The sequence below is a fragment of the Callithrix jacchus genome, chromosome 3, assembly GCF_049354715.1.
Source record: "Callithrix jacchus isolate 240 chromosome 3, calJac240_pri, whole genome shotgun sequence".
In the NCBI taxonomy this organism is placed as follows: domain Eukaryota; kingdom Metazoa; phylum Chordata; class Mammalia; order Primates; family Cebidae; genus Callithrix; species Callithrix jacchus.
Window position 1 is genome coordinate 21,811,708 of NC_133504.1, and position 17,366 is coordinate 21,829,073.

The 17,366-nt window shown below is 36.8% G+C and overlaps 1 protein-coding gene across 25 annotated transcripts in view; it reads left to right on the top strand.

The window, feature by feature from the left end:
• The window catches only part of NEK1 (NIMA related kinase 1), a 257,207-nt gene that overhangs the window by 134,359 nt on the left and 105,482 nt on the right, over positions 1-17,366 (top strand). For all 25 annotated transcript variants that reach the window (XM_078366260.1, XM_078366264.1, XM_078366266.1 and 22 more), the window contains 3 exons: positions 12,831-12,962; positions 14,829-14,894; positions 14,978-15,206. In XM_078366260.1, the coding sequence (XP_078222386.1) occupies positions 12,831-12,962; positions 14,829-14,894; positions 14,978-15,206 (427 nt within the window). The remainder of the gene's footprint in view (positions 1-12,830; positions 12,963-14,828; positions 14,895-14,977; positions 15,207-17,366) is intronic.

Below are 17,366 nucleotides of genomic sequence, written 5' to 3' on the forward strand. Positions count from 1 at the left end.
TAGCAGTCTATTTTGTTGATCTTTTCAAAAAACCAGCTCCTGGATTTATTGTTTTTGGAGGGTTTTTTTGTTTCTCTATCTCCTTCACTTCTGCTCTGATCTTTGTTATTTCTTGTCTCCTACCAGCTTTTGTGTTTTGTTTTGTTTTTTTTTATCTTGCTCCTCTCGCTCTTTCCATTTTGACGATCGGTGTCGATTTTACATCTTTCCTTGCTTCTCATGTGGGCATTTATTGCTATAAATTTCCTTCTAGACACTGCTTTAAATGTGTCCCAGAGATTCTGGTATTTGTGTCTTCGTTCTCATTAGTTTTGAAGAACATCTTTATTTCTGCCCTCATTTCAGTGTCTATCCAGTTGACATCCAGGAGGTAGCTGTTCTGTTTCCATGAAGTTGTACAGTCCTGAGTTAGTTTCTTAATCCTGAGTTCTAATTTGATGGCACTGTGGTCTGAGAGACTTCTTTGTTACGATTTCCATTCTTTTGCATTTGCTGAGGAGTGATTTACTTCCAATTATGTGGTCAATTTTAGAGTCAGTGTGATGTGCTGGGAAGAATGTATATTCTATGGATTTGGGGTGTAGGGTTCTGTAGATGTCTATTATGTCCACTTGGTCAAGATCTGAGTTCAAGTCCTGGATATCCTGTTAATTTTCTGTCTCGTTGATCTAATATTAACAATGGAGTGTTAAAAGTCTCCCACTATTATTGTGTGGAAGTCTAAGTCTCTTTGTAGGTGGTTAAGAACTTGTTTTATATATCTGGGTGCTCCTGTCTTGGGTGCAGACATATTTAGAATCACTAGTTCTTCTTGTTGCACTGATCCTTCTACCGTTATATAATGCCCTTCTTTGTCTCTTTTGATCTTTCTTGGTTTAAAGTCCATTTTATCAGAGACTAGGATTGCAGCCCTACTTTTTTTTTTGGCTCTCTATTTGCTTCCTCCATCCCTTTATTTTGAGCCTGTGTGTGTCCTTGCATGTGAGATAGGTTTCCTGAATACAGCATACCAATCATTCTTGACTTTTTATCGAATTTGCAGTCTGTGTCTTTTGATTGGGGCATTTTAGCCCATTTACATTTAAGGTTAATATTGTTATGTGTGAATTTGATCCTCCCATTTTGATTCTAGCTGGTTGTTTTACCCATTAGTTGATGCAGTTTTTTCTTTGTGTCAATGGTCTTTACCATTTTGTATATTTTTGGAGTGGCTGGTACTGGTTCTTTTCCATGTTTACTGCTTCTCCCAGGAGCTCTTGTACGGCAGTCCTGGTGGTGACAGAATCTCTCAGCAGTTGATTTTCTGTAAAGGATTTTATTTCTACTTTGCTTATGAAGCTTAGTTTGGCTGGATATGAAATTCTAGGTTGAAAAAAATAAAATAAATAAATAAATAATGAGATTCTAGGTTGAAAATTCTTTTCTTTAAGGGTGTTGAATATTGGCCCCACTCTCCTCTGGCTTGTAGGGTTTCTGCCAAGAGATACACTGGGAGTCTGATGGGTTTCCCTTTGTGGGTAATCAATGTTTCTCTCTTGCTGCCCATAGCATTTTTTCCTTCATTTCAACCCTAGTGAATCTGACAATTATGTGCCTTTGGGTTGCACTTCTTGAGGAATATCTTTGTGGTGTTCCCCGTATTTCCTAGACTTCAGTGTTGGCCTGCCTTGCTAGGTTGGAGAAGTTCTCCTGGATAATATCCTGAAGAGTATTTTCCAGCTTGGATTCATTTTCCCTGTCACAATCAGGTACACCTATCAAACATAGATTAGGTCTTTTCACACAATCCCGTATTTCTTAGGAGCTTTGTTCATTTCTTTTCACTCTTTTTTTCTCTAATTTAACTTGTTTTATTTCGTTGAGTTGATTTTCAATCTCTGATATCCTTTCTTGATCGATTCACCTATTGAAACTTGTGTATGCTTCGCAAAGTTCTTGTGCTATGTTTTTCAGCTCTATCAAGTCGTTTATTTTCTTCTCTAAGCTTGTTATTCTAGTTACCATTTCATCTATCCTTTCTTCAAGGTTCTTAGTGTTTTTTCATTGAGTTAGAACATGTTCTTTTAGCTCAGAAAAGTTCGTTATTACCTACCTTCTGAAGTCTGCTTCTGTCAATTCATCAGACACACTCTCCATCCAGCTTTGTTCCCTTGCTGCTGAGGAGTTATGATCCCTTGAAGGAGGAGAGCATTCTGGTTTTTGGTGTTTTCATCCTTTTTGTGCCGGTTTCTTCCCATCTTCATGGATTTATCTACCTGTGGTCTTTGAAGTGGGTGACTTTCAGATGAGGTCTCTGAGTGGACATTGTTTTTGTTTGTGTTGAAGCTTTCTTTCTTTCTGTTTTTTAGTTTTCCTTCCAACAGTCCGGCCCCTCTGCCACAGGACTGCTGGAGATCCACTCCAGGCCCTGCTTGCCTGGGAATCACCCATGGGGGCTGCAAAACAGTAAGGGTTGCTGCCAGTTTCTTCTTCTGTTATCTTTGTCCCAGAAGGGTACCCGCCAGATGTCAGCCAGAGCTCTCCTTTATGAGGTGCCACTTTGGATATACGGGGGTTAAGGAGAAAGTCTGTCCCTTTTTAGAGTTCAAATGCTGAGCTGTGAGCTCTGTTGTTCTGTTCAGAGCTGCTGGGCAGTTATGTTTAAGTCTGCTGCAGCAGAACTCGTATCTGCCTCTTTTCCTAGGTGCTCTATCTGGAGAGGTGGGGCTTTATTTATAAGTCTCTGATGTGCTGCTGCCTTTTTTCAGAGATGCCTTGCCCAGCAAGGAGGGAGTCTTGTCACAGTGTGCCAGCAGAGGCATTGCTGAGCTGCCGTGGGCTCTGCCCAGCTGCTGTGTAAATTTCCTTGCAGTTTTGTTAACAGAGGTACAATTAGGACTGCCTCCGTAATGGCGATCTGCCTTGGTAATGGTCAACTGCCTCGGTAATGGCGAACTGCCTCAGTAGTGGTGGACTGCCTTGGTAATGGTGGATGCCCATCCCCCCCCAGAGCTCCCCTGTCCTGGGTCAAGCTCAGATTGCTGCACTTGGTGTGAAACTCTCAAGCCAGAGCATTTCAGATTGCTGGTCTTTCGGGGGTGAGACTCACCAGGCCAGGTCACCTGGTTCCCTGCTTTCAGCCCCGTTTTCCAGTTGAGTGGGCAACTCTGTCTCCTAGGCATTCCAGGCACCAGTTGAAATAGCATCCAGTTGTGTGAGTTTTTGTGCAAAACCCACGGCACTGGCAGCCGTGCTGGAAATTCGTGGTGCTTTTCGGCCGGGAAATCTCCTGGTCTGTGGGTGGTAAAAAACTGCAGGAGAAGTGCAGTATCAGAACTGGAGTGCTGGAGTGGCTGGAAAAGCCCCTGGTAGCCTCCGTTGGGTAGGGAGGGGGTCCTCCAGGGATTGCACTTCCTGGGTGAGACAGCACCCCACCCTGCCTCAGCTGGCCATTCTTGGACTACACCCACTGTGCGAGTACCTCATTTGAAAATGCAGAGTTTACTCACCCTCTGCATAGCTCTCACTGGGAACTGCAATCCAGAGCTGTTCATTTTTGGCCATCTTCTGTATATTTAGTATGGACATTTTAATAATACCAAGTCTTCTTTCATAACCATTGAATGCACTTCTATTTGTGTCATCTATGATTTCCTTCTTCAGTGTTTTGTAGTTCTCCTTGTAGAGAGATCTTTCACCTCCTTGGGTACAAGTATTCCTCAGTATTTTTGTGTGTGAGTGGCTGTTGTAAATGAGATTACATTACTGATTTCATTCTCAGCTTGAATATTATTGGTGTATAGCAATAATACTGAATTTTATGCAATGATTTTATATCCTGAAACTTTACGGAAGTTGCCCATCAAATCTAGTAGTCTTAGTGGAATTGTTAGGATTTTCCATGAGCAGAATTAAATTGTCGACAAAGAGTTAGTTTGACTCACTCTTTTCCTGTTTGGATGTCTTTTATTTTTTTCTCTTGCCTGATTGCTCTGGCTGGGACTTCCAGTACTATGTTGAATAGGATTGCTAAGAATGGAATCCTTATCTTATGCTAGCTCTTAGGGAGATCCTCTAACTTTTTATTCATTCAGTATGATGTTGGCTGTGGGTTTGTCATAGGTGGTTATTATTTTGAGATATCTTCCATTGATGCCTAATTTGTTAAATTTTTTTTGTCATAAAAGGGATGTTGTATTTTATCAAATGCTTTTTCATATATATTGAGATGATCATAGTCTTTTTTTAAAATTCTGTTTATGTGGGGAATCGTATTTATCAATATGTGTGTGTTGAACCAACCTTGCATCCCAGGAAGAAAGGAGAAAAGGACCTAAAAACAACAAGAAAACATTGACAAAATGCAATAGTATGTGCTTACCTATCAATAACAATCCTCAATGTAATTGATTAAGGTCTCCAATCAAAAGATTTAGATGGATAGAAAAAGAATATTCGGAAGCTGCTTCAAGATGTTGACTAGGAACATCTCGTGCCAGCTCTCCTCAGAAGGAAGATCAAAGTTACTGATAAATAATTAAGTTTTGACAAGAAAACGGAGGGGAGAGAGCCAGGATCTGTTGGAGTACCCATGTGAAGAAGATTGGGTGGAGAGAAAGAAAGAAAGAAAGGTTGATATTGACCTTTGAGGAACTCAGAGTTCAACAGAAAGTGTAGGCGGGAGTATATCTCTGCCCTCTTCACCCCTCTGACAACATACTGGCCCTCTTTGTGTGTGTTATTGGTGTTTAGGAATGCTTGTGATTTTGCCCATTGATTTTGTATCCTGAGACTTTGCTGAAGTTGCTTATCAGCTTGAGATTTTGGGCTGAGACAATGGGATCTTCTAAATATACAATCATGTCATCTGCAAATAGAGACAATTTGACTTCCTCCTTTCCTATTTGAACACTCTTTCTTTTTCTTGCCTGATTGCTCTGGCTAGAACTTCCAATATTATATTGAATAGGAGTGGTGAGAGAGGGAATCCTTGTCTAGTGCCAGTTTTCAAAGGGAATGCTTCCAGTTTTTGCCCATTCAGTGATACTGGCTGTGGGTCTGTTATAAATAGCTTTTATTATTTTGAGATACATTCAAGGCTACAGTAATCAAAACAGCATGGTACTGGTATCAAAACAGAGATATAGACCAGTGGAACAGAACAGAGGCCTCAGAAGTAACACCACACACCTACAACCATCTGATCTTTGACAAACCTGACAAAAGCAATGCGGAAAGGATTCCCTGTTTAATAAATGATCTTGGGAAAACTGGCTAGTCATATTCAGAAAGCTGAAACTGGACCCCTTCCTGACACATTATACAAAAATTAACTCCAGATGGATTAAAGATTTAAACATAAGACCTAACACCATAAAAACCCTAGAAGAAAACCTAGGCAATACCATCCAGGACAGAGGCACAGGTAAGGACTTTATGACCAAAACACCAAAAGCAATGACAACAAAAGCCAAAATAGACAAATGGGACCTAATTAAAGTTAAGATCTTCACAGGAAAAGAAACAATCATTAGAGAACTGGCAACCAACAGAATGGGAAAAAATTTTTGCAATCTATGCATCTGACAAAGGGCTAATAGCCAGAATCTACAAAGAACTAAAACAGATTTACAAGAAAAAACAACCCCATCAAAAAGTGGGCAAAGAATATGAACACTTTTCAAAAGAAGGGGTGTGGGGGGCTAGGGGAGGGATAGCAGGGGGTGGGGGGATTGGGAAGTGATAACATGAAGAGAAATACCTAATGTAGATGACAGGAGGATGGATGCAGCAAACTGCCATGGCAGGTATATACCTGTATAACGGTCCTGCACGATCTGCACGTGAACCCCAGAACTTAAAGTATAATTTTAAAAATTAAAAATAAATAAATATAAATAAAAATTTAGTAAAAAATAGAATTCAGGAGGTTCTGTCTTGGTTAGGTCAGATAAAGTATTTTGAACATAAATTCTTGTGTCTTTTCTATTTCCATCTTTGTCTTATTTTTAGACTTTTCATGCATGCCTGTATACTCCCCTAGGGTATACACACTTATTGCTCTGGCTACCTTGTGTTCTTATTCTTAGACATTCTTATAAAAGCATTATAGCAATATTAGTTAAGAAACTTTATTCAAATACACTTACTTTTATACTATTGGTTCTTCAAAGAGAAGGTTTTGCAAAGTTAAATATGAATTTGGTAAAATTTGGCCATGATACTATCTTTAAGCTGTATAAAACTGTGTGTGAAATTACTCCGTATTCAAAATATGAAATTAAGCCATTTAAGAATAATTTCCTAACATACATTACATTCTTACTAATAAGTCAGCACAAAGATGAAAATATGTTTGTTATTGTTCTGTGCATCAAGAGTAGGTTTCATTGTAAGCCTCGCTTCACTATTTGGTGAAATTTTGAGTTTTGTCATTTGGTGGCGCTACTGCTTAATTTTTCAGCACATAGTAAAATTGACACATGAATTAGAAACAGTTTTCCAGTGATAATTGAAAACCTTTTTTGGCAATACAAACAATGTTGAAAAGCCTTCAATTTATGAACCTTGTGAGAAAAATGACCATGAAAAAAAAGCTTCTAAAGCATTTCTTATAAGCCTCAACAGTGAAACTTTCAGATCAATGTTTTATTTTTTTTTTTTTTGCAAATTTTTATATTTAAAACTGTGATTAAACTTTGAAAGACTGTGCTTTTGTTAGTTTTGTTTTGTTTTGTTTTGTTTTGTTTTGAGACAGGGTCTTGCTCTATGAATCAGGCTGGAGTGCAGTGGTGTGTACATGGCTCTCTGCAATTTCAACCTACTGATCTCCAGAGATCTTCCTGCCTCAGCCTGTCTGTAGCTGGGACCCTCAGAACATCACCACGCCCAGCTAATTTTCTTATTTCTTGTAGAAATGGAGTCTCACCCTTCATTTCTACAAGAAATAAGAAAATTAGCTGGCTCTCAAACTCCTGGGCTCAAATGTTCCTCCTGTGTCAGCTTCCCAAACACCCAGTGAAGAAATGTGTTTAGAATGAAATATATATTACAGATTTAGCTGGGTGATCAATGGTGTAATAAAATTGGGTCATCGTTTGTTCCAAAATTTTATATTTTCCTCTTATATGAAACTTTACATTATTTTCCTGGTTTGGTTAATTTTTGTGATTTGCCATATTCAACTTTCCATATTAAAGGCTTAGTGTAGTGGTTTATCTTTCAATAATTAGTAGTACATTATCATCTTTTACCTAAAGGTGTAGTTAATATTGAACAGCCTTAAGGTTCTGATTACAAATAATATATCATGATGTTTATGCTGAAGGCCCAATTTAACTGTACTAATAAGTTACTTATGTATGTGACATTAGCTTATAATGGTGTTGCCACATCACAGTAGTCATACATTTTCAGTAACTTAGTTTTCTTTTTTAAGTGATTGTAAGAGTCAGTAATCAGTCTTTGTTCATTCGTTTAGGTTTTGTGTCTGAATTTGTCTGTTTAGGTTCTTCTAATCTGTTTGGTTTAGTTGACCCTGAGCAGAGATCAGTATGCGTTTGATTATAGCCCATAAGCATTTACTGAAGGCCGCTAAAGATCATTATTATGAAAGTGCCAATAAACTTGTGTCTCTATATGCCTAAATGTTAATTTCTGATCATGCTTAAGATAGGAGGGTTTTGTTTTTAGTCTGCATTCTAAAGATCAGAGACTTGCATTCTAAAACTTAAAACCAGACTTTTGATGTTTAAGCCAAATAACCGTATTTAATGGAAACCAAATAAATAACAATTGCTACTGTTTATCAGATACACAGCTGTGTACTGTATATAAATTATCTCATGTAATCCCTAAGGCAGAGAAGCAATGAGTACAGCATTTCTATTTTAGAGAAAAACTCTGAGTTTCAGACAGGATAAAGATAATGAAAAAGTCACAGGACTGGTGAGTGTTTTGGGATTTGAATGTAGAATTGTCCTACGTCTGTATTTTATGGCTACTTGAACAGTGAATGGCTGACCATTGGCTGCTCTGCAAAGTCTGTTCTCACTGGCACCCCTCTTGGCTTTACACAGTTAGTTCTTTCTATATTTTTTGTTTGTTTCATTCTTCCCCAGATGATTTAGTACACATCTCTTTATTTTTTTCCTCTATAACATACTGATTGATTTATATGTTCTTTTTTCTTTTCTAATTTACAATCCCTTCTGAGAAAATATTATGTGTAATTCATTTTGGATATCATTATCCAGAACTCTGCTTGACACTTAATAGGTATTAATACATATTTTCATTTATCAGTAAATTAATTTTTATCAAATATTATCAATTCATCTTCTCACAGAAATCATGTCAGATTCATGTATTGAAATAGCAGGCCAGGCGATGTGGCTCACGCCTGTAATCCCAGCACTCTGGGAGGCCCGGACAGGTGGATCATGAGGTCAGGAGTTGGAGATGAACATGGCCAACATGATGAAACCCTATCTCTACTAAAAATTAGCTGGGCATGGTGACACACGCCTGTAATCCTAGTATGTGGTAGAGAAGTAATGACAGATTTAAATTAAAATGGCAGAATTTGTATATTCAAATTATATTTCTTTTAAATAATCAACGAGAGAAATAGCATCTTTGTTTTAAAAATACAGCTAATATTCAGAACAGCTTTGGAACTTGTTTTTATTCCCTCAATGTATGAAACCTTATTTGAATTTATATTCTATAGTAATTAAAACAAAGTTTCAAAATATTTTGATAGAATCTTTCAAGGTGAGAGAAGACTTACGTGAGCTCTAGATATTTGTAAAAGTTATTTGTAGTAACATCTTAAACATCAATATACTTTTTCAGTAATGCTCCACTGTGGGACTAAAGCAATGTTTTTATTCTTTTTTGAACAAAATAAATACAGGCATACCTTGTGTTATTGTGGTTCCCAAATAGTGCATTTCTTACAAATTGAAATTTTGTGACAACCCTCATCAAGGAAGTCTATCGGTGTCATTTTCCTAACAGCTTTTGCTCATTTTGTGTCTTTGTGTCCATTTTTGTAGTATTTCAAACTTTTTCATTATTATCATCATATCTTTGATATTACTGTTGTCATTGTTTTGAGGCACCACAGACTGCACCCATATAAGATGGTGAATTTAATTGATGAATGTGTGTGTTCTGATTGCTTCATTGACTGGTAGTTCCCCTCTCTCTCTCCTCAGACCTTCATATTCCATAAGACAAACTAATACGGAACTTAGGCCACTTAATGACCTATAGTGGCCTCTAAGTATTCAAATGAAAGAATGAGTTGCACGTCTCTCACTTGAAATCAGGATTAATCTTGGTGATGAAGGCATATTGAAACCTGAGACAGGCACAGAATTAGGCCTCTTGCACCAGTTATCCAAGATGTGAATGCAAAGGAAAAGTTCCTGAAGTACTACTCCAGGCCAGGTGCAGTGGCTCATGTCTGTAATCTCAGTGCTTTGGGAGGCCAAGTCCAGTGGATCACGAGGTCAGGAGTTTAAGACCAGCCTGGCCAACATAGTGAAACACTGTCTCTACTAAAAATACAAAAAATTAACCAAGTATGTTGGTGTGCACCTACAATCCCAGCTACTTGGGAGGCCAAGGTCGGAGAATCGTGTGAACCAGGACGGCAGAGATTGCAGTGAGCTGAGATCACACCATTGCACACCAGCCTAGGTGACAGTGCAAGACCCTATCTTGAAAAAAAAAAAGTGTTACTCCAGTGAACACACTAAATAAAAAAGCGAAACAGCCAGGAGCTTGCAGTCTCAGCAATCCAGGAGACTGAGGCAGGAGGATTGCTTGAGCCCAGAAGTTTGAGACTAGCATGGATGACAAAGTGAGAACCTGTTTCTTAAAAAAAAAGAAAGAAAGAAAGAAAAGAAAAATTAGCTGGATGTGGTGGCACACACCTATACTCCCAACCACATTGAGAAGCTAAGGCAGAAGGATCACTTGAGCCTAGGAGTTCAAGGTTTCAGTGAGCTGTGATTGTGCCTGGATCTCTACTCCAGCCTAGGCAACAGAGGAAGACCCTATCTCTTAGAAAAAAATAATAACGGAAGAGAAAAAGAGAGAGAGGCGGGGGAGGGGAGGGAGGAAGAAAGGAAGGAGGAAGGAGGAAGGAAGGAAGCCTTCTTGCTGTGGATGGAGAAAGTTTTAGTGGTATGGATAGAAGATCGCAGCAGTCACTATGCCAAAGCCTGCTCTAGAGCAAGGCCCTAACTCGTCTCAATTCCATGAAGACTGGGAGAGGTAAGGAAGCTACAGAAGAAAAATTGAAGGCTAGCGGAGGTTGGTTCATAAGGTTCAGTAAAGAAGCCACCTCCATAACATAAAAGTGCAAGGTAAAGCAGTAAATGCTGATTGAGAAGCTGCAGTACATTATCCAGGAGATGTAACTAAGATCATTGATAAAGGTGGCAACACTCAACAGCAGATTTTCAGAGTAGATAAAACTGCCTTCTATTGGAAGAAGATGCCATCTAGGACTCTCCTAGCTTAAGAGAATCAGTGCCTGGCTTCAGAGCTTAAAAAGACAGGCTGACTCTTGTTGAGGGCTAATGCGGTTGGTGACTTTAAGTTGAAGCCAGTGCTCATTTACCATTCTGAAACTCCTAGGACCCTTAAGAATTATGCTAAATCTATTTGTGCTCTGTAAGTGGAAAAACAAAGCCTGGATGACAGCACACCTGTTTACAACATGGTTTACTGTGAACATTTCAAGCCCACTATTGAGTCCTACTGCTCAGAAAAAAAAGAAATTATTTCAAAATATTACTACTCACTGACAGTGCACCTTGTTACCCAAGAACTCTGACGGAGATGTATTATGCAGAGATTCATGTTGTTTTCATGCCTGCTAACACATCTTCTGCAGCCAATGTATCAAGAAGGCATTTTGACTTTCAAGTATTCTTATTTAAGAAATAAATTTTTTTAAAACTGTAGCTGCCGTAGATAATGATTCCTCTAGTGGATCTGGGCAAAGTAAATTGAAAGCCCTCTAAAAAGTATTCATCATTCATCATTCTAGATTCCATTCAGAATTTTTGTGATTCATGGAAGGCGGTAATGTCATGTTAATGTTAATGTCAGCATGAACAGGAGTTAGGAAGAAGTTGACTCTATCATGGATGGCTTTGAGAGGTTCAAGATTTCAGTGGAGGAAGTCACTGTAGCTGTGACTGTAGAAAAAGCTAATGAAGTAGAATGATAAGTGAAGCCTAAAGATATGACTGAATTGCTACAAGCTCCATGATAAACTTGAATGGCTAAGGAGTTGCTTCTTCTGGAGGAGCAAAGAAAGTGGTTTCTTAAGGTGTAATCTACTTCTGGTGAAGCTATTTTGAACATTGTTAAAATGACAAGGGATTTAGAATATTTTGTGAACTTAGTTGGTAAAGCAGTGGCAGGGTTTGAGAGTGAGAGAAGTTGTACTGTGAGTAAAATGCAACAGCACTGCATGCTGGAGATAAATATTTTCACGGGCTGGGCAGAGTGGCTCACGCTTGTAATCCCAGCACTTTGGGAGGCTGAGGTAAGATGATCATTGAGACCAAGAGTTCAAGACTAGTCTAGCCAATATAGTGAGACCCCATCTCTATTTAAATGATAAATAATTTTAAAAATATTTTTACAAAATAAAAATATTTTCATGAAAGAGTCAATGGATGCAGCAAACTTCATTTTTGTCTTATTTTAAGAAATTGTCACAGCTACCCCAACATCCAGCAGTTACCACCCTGATCAATCAGCAGCCATCAGTATCAAGGCAAGACCCTCCACTAGCAAAATGATTACAATTTGTTGAAGGCTCAGAAGAATCATTGGCATTTTTTAGGAATTAGGTGTTTATTAAGATGTGTACATTGTGTTTTAGACATAATGCTATTGCACATTTAATAGGCTAAAGCATAGTATAAACATAATTTTTATTTGCACTGAGAAACCCCAAAATTTGTGTGACTCACTTTATTGCAATATTACCATTATTGCAGTGGTCTGAAACTAAGTGCGCAATATCTCAGAGATACACCTGTATTGGTGTAAAATGAAGGTCTAGAAGCCTAGATGTTAGGATTGTGTTATTACTTTATTTTTAGAAGATACTGCATAATAATGTGTTTGAAATGCATACTCCCCAGGAAGTCTTGTTTCCTAGGTTGAGGAAGAGTAGAAATAGGGAGTAAAGAGTAGACTTCCTGCCATGTTACTTTTAGCATCCCCATAAATGCCATTTCCTTGTATTAATTAAGGGTTCAGAATCTTAACTTTGTTTAGAATTTAAATGGCAAGATTAAAAACATGCATATATGTTAATACAACATGATATTTTCAGTGAAGTAAATCTTATTATCTGGATCTGTTCCTCCTTCCATTCTCATTTATGTTGGCATTTTTATGAGGGCTCTTAGGTTGAGAAATTGGTATTTGAACTTAGAGAAGATTGTACGCAAACCTGTAGAAATTACAGAAGCATTTCCTTTAGAATTTTAAGATTAACAAAATCACACACTTGAATCTTTAAAAGACAGTTCATTTTTCAGGATCGTTTTATGAAACATTGATAATGCAATGGAAGCGGGTTATTTAGGACTATGTGACGTGATTATGTTTACATCTGAGACCAGAGGTTTTTTTCTGTAGTCACTGCTCTGTCCCCAGCATGTAGCATAATGCCTTGCTCAACAGATAATTCAGGTATGAAAAAACTACTTGTGGGTAGAATGGATAAATAGTGATCTGATAGGTACTATTATTATTTCTTCATGCAAATAAAAAATCCCTAATGTATTTAACAAAATTATTTTTTATAGTTGGTGGCTAAAGGAGTAAAGGATTCTGATGTTTCTCCACCTTTGGGACAACATGAAACAGGTGGCTCTCCATCAAAGCAACAGATGAGATCTGTTATTTCTGTGACTTCAGCTTTGAAAGAAGTTGGCGTGGTAAGTTTCCTAAGATTCAGAACTCAAAGTCAAAAATTATTTAAAAGGAAATGAAATTTCCTGAAATCACATTAATACCTAATGTCCCTTTCAGGTTTTTCTAGGGGAAAAAATTACTTTTTAAGGGATTTTAGTTTGCTCAGAATATTGGAGCCTCATTGTTTATAAGTTTTATATCTAGGACTATCTGGTAGATGAAAATACATTATAAATAACTCTAAAAATTACTTTAAAAGAATATTGAAAAAAATATACATAGAAGTGTACTGAAAATAATAATATAAACATTTTTCTATCCAACCCTCAGGATTAACAAATATTCACTTAAAAAAAAAAAAAGTCTCTTTGGTACTAAAGTAGCTCCAGGAATTAATCCAACACATGTTTACATTTATTCAAATTTTGTGACATAGCAAATGTTAGAAGACTCAGTATAACTACAGTTAATTCATCAGTTATTCCTTTTACCTTCTACTTCTGAATCTCTATCATGCCATACAGATAGTAAAACAAAGAAATATAGACAAATAAAACGTTTAAACTTAGAAGTATATTTCAGGTATCTGTCTGAAATGAGAAGACTGTTCAGGGGTTAAGAAAAATGGGCTGATAGTGTAGAGCTGCTGCCTAGCATTCAACAGACAGAAGGAGAAAAGTCTACTGAATTATATAGTAACCTCATTTTCTCCTTTCCTGGTAATGGATGTCTGTGCCTTTTATTTGTTGAGTTTCAGTAAATATTTGCAGACAAAATTGGTACACTAGTTTTGTTTTTTTTTTATAGCCTTTGGGTTGATTTTGAAAATAAGGCTGAGTAGGAAAATATAAGTTTCTTGATCATTCTCAAGAACTTCATGTAAGAAACTATTGTTTTTCAAGTAGGTTTAGTCACCTGTTCTTTCTGATAATGATTTTGCATGTGCTACGTTGTTACTCTGACTTTAGATACCACTGTGTGGTTCCCTTCTGGGTGGTACCCAGTCTCACATCTCAACTAGCTGTTCACCTCTCTGGTTGTAGGACTGCTAATTCCTGACTGCTTTATTGGGTAAAATGTTCTTTGTCTGATTGCTTCTTATATTACTTTGAAACTCACTGCCAAATTTTTTATTTTTGTTTAAGTATTACAAAATTTGAGGTAATTCATATAACTGAATGGTTTTCTTTCTGTGTTGCATTGGTAAATGTCACTTAAAACTTTGAAAATTGCTCTTGGAATCTTCTACATGCCTTTGTTTTCATAGCTTACATAACTCCTAATTTCTTCTTTTCATATATTTTTAAATTTTAGGTAGTCGAGTCTAGATTGCTTTGACAGTACTAATTAGAAGATACTTATAGTACTCATAGTACAAATGACTCAGAACTAATTTTTGTTACATTCTTTGTTTAGGGAGGAAAGCCACTTCTCAATTACATTTGGTACTATGGCTTAACAAGAATATATACACATGAAACATAAAGACAGTTTTAGAATAATACAGCCTATTTTTAATTGCCTTATCCATCAAAACTTTTTCTAGTTGTGATTAAGAGAGTACATGAATTTTCCTTTCATTTCTACCACTGACTTATACCAGCAAATCAGGCGCCAGAGGGGAAGAGGATATAGTTAATTATGTGAACAATAATCCAAAAATATGACAAATAATTGAGAATTGGCCCCTCTTTATATTGTCTAATTAATAATATTTAAAGGTTAGTCATTGCTGATAATGAAAGAAGCTGTGTTAACATTTTACAGGTATAAAAAATTTACAAGGAACAAATTAGTGAAAAGCAAAAAGTAACAAAGATATCATATTTTTAAAGGTAGTTTTAAAAAAATAAAATTATGTCTTACTCTGTATCTATCTGCATTTAAAGGACAGTAGTTTAACTGATACCCAGGAAACTTCAGAAGAAATGCAAAAGACCAACAATGCTATTTCAGTAAGTAAAATTTTCAAAATTTATCTGTCAATCATTTTACTTAATAATATACTTATTAAAATATATAATGTTATAACTTTCAGAATAAGCGAGAAATACTTCGTAGATTAAATGAAAATCTTAAAGCTCAAGAAGATGAAAGAGGAAAACAGCATCCCTCTGATACTTTTGAGATAATTGTTCATGAAGATGCCAAAGAGCATGAAAAAGAAAAATCAGTTTTTTGTGATCGCAAGAAGTGGGAGCCTGGAGGTCAACTTGTGATGCCTCTGGATGAGTTAACACTTGATACATCTTTCTCTGCAACTGAAAGTATGTATAGAAGTATATTAATATCCTATTTGGGTCTAGTATGTATGTAAACTTGCAGACTAACCACTCTGGAAAAAAAATGAACATTTAGAAGAATCTAGAGAAACTGAAATAATTCTATATATTTTCCTTTTGGGGTAGTAGAAATGCCTCCCTCTCACAGTGAAATGTGAAGAACAGAGAAAACTAATCAGCCTTAACAGCAAGGATTTTTACTACAAAAATATACAGTGTAAGAGAGGGAACTGATAATACATATTTAAATTGTATTACTTTAACTCTGTATACCATGCTAAATTAATCTGTTTCTACCAATAATTCTTGATGAGAAGCAGAGTAGTGTCTCAGAAACATCTCTTAGGTATTCGGTGAGAGTATTGAGAAAATCTGACTTAATGATTTATTTATTCAGTGATAATTACTGAGAACCTATATTTCCTTACATTGTTCTAGGCACTGGAGATATATCAACAAAACAGAAACATATGTGCTCTAGTGGAGCTTACATTCTAAAAGGGCAAGTCTGACCATCAGCAAGTCTGATTTTAAGTAATTTTTTTCATGGACTATTTTTGTAGAATTCTTTCTTGCATTGGAAAAAAGCCCAAAGACTTGATAGCATTTACTTTATTTATTCAGCAGCTCTTTGTTGGGCACCTACCATATGCAATACACTCTTAAAATATGGGAATATAATAATGTTTAAAATGTAGTCCTTCCCCTTAAGGTCTAGTGGAAAGGCAGGCAAGTAAAGAGATAATTATAGTTGATAAATAATATGCTAGGAATAATTATAAGCCACTGCAGGAATACATAAGAGACTGTAAATTAGTCTTGGAAGAGCCCCCTGATCCAGTCTCCTCCCTCCCTTGACACAGGATTATAATTCGAGATGAGATTTGGGTGGGGACACTCTCTGACTGCTCGTATGATTTGTCTTTATCACTGGTTTTGAGCAATGTGATTGTAAGGTGCCTTGGTGTAGTTTTCTTCACGCTTCCTGTCCTTGGGATTCGTTGAGCTTCTTATATCTGTGGGTTTATGGTTGTCACAGTTGGAACATTTTCAGCCATCATTTCTTCTAATATTTTTTCTGTGCCTCCTCCTCCTTCTATTCTTTAGGGACTCCAGTTTCACTTGTCTCATACCTCAGTGATGCTTTTTATTTTATTTTTTTAGATTGTTTTTGTGTTTCACTGTGAATAGTTTCTATTGCTCTTTACTAGATGCTAGTCTTTTTTTTCTGCCATACTCAATCTGCTATTAATCCTATTCAATGTACTTTTCATCTCAGATACTGTAGTTTTCACCTCCAGAAGTTTAAGAAGTTATTTTTCTATCTACCATGTCTCTAACTTTTTTGGTCATGTGGAATACAGTTGTAAACACTTCATTAATGTCCTTACTTACTAATTCTAACATCTGTTTCAGATGTTGGGATTTGATTGGGTCCATATTGATTGCCTTTTTTCCTTGTTACAGGTCATATTCTTCTGTTTCTTTGCATGTTTGACTATTTTTAATTAGATGTCAGACATACTGAATTTTACCTTGTTAGGTGCTAGGTATTTTTGTATTTTTGTAATTATTCTGGAGATTTATTCTGGAATACAGTTAAGTTATAATACTTGGGCTCAATTTGACTCGTTCATGTCGTATCTTTATATTTGTGAGGTAAGATCACAGCCATGTTTAGTCTAATGCTAATTATCCCCATTTTGAAGATAAGACGCTTCTTAGTGCTCTACACAAGGAATGATGAGGTTTTGCAGTTTGGCTGGAAGGAATAGACACTATTTAATTTCTTATATTCTCTGTTTAGGTGCTTTTTTTCCTAACTTGGGTAGTTTTCTCATGTACTTGCTCCAATCACCACTCTGCTCATACTCAAGGGCTACCATCTGCAGATCTCTGGAACTCTCTTTCTAGTTGCCTTGGTCTTCCAGGAATCCCAGCTCTACCTCCTGAACTCAGGGAGTATGCCGGACCCATGAGCGACAGCCTGAAAACTCTAAAAGGCTGGGGCAATCATAGGGAAATCTCATTTGTTTTTGTTTTTGTTTTTTCTCTCTCAGGGACCCATTTTATTATCTGTTGTGCAATGTCTTGAAAGTGCTGTCTCATATTTTGTCCAGTTGTTTTGATTATTTAGGAAACAGC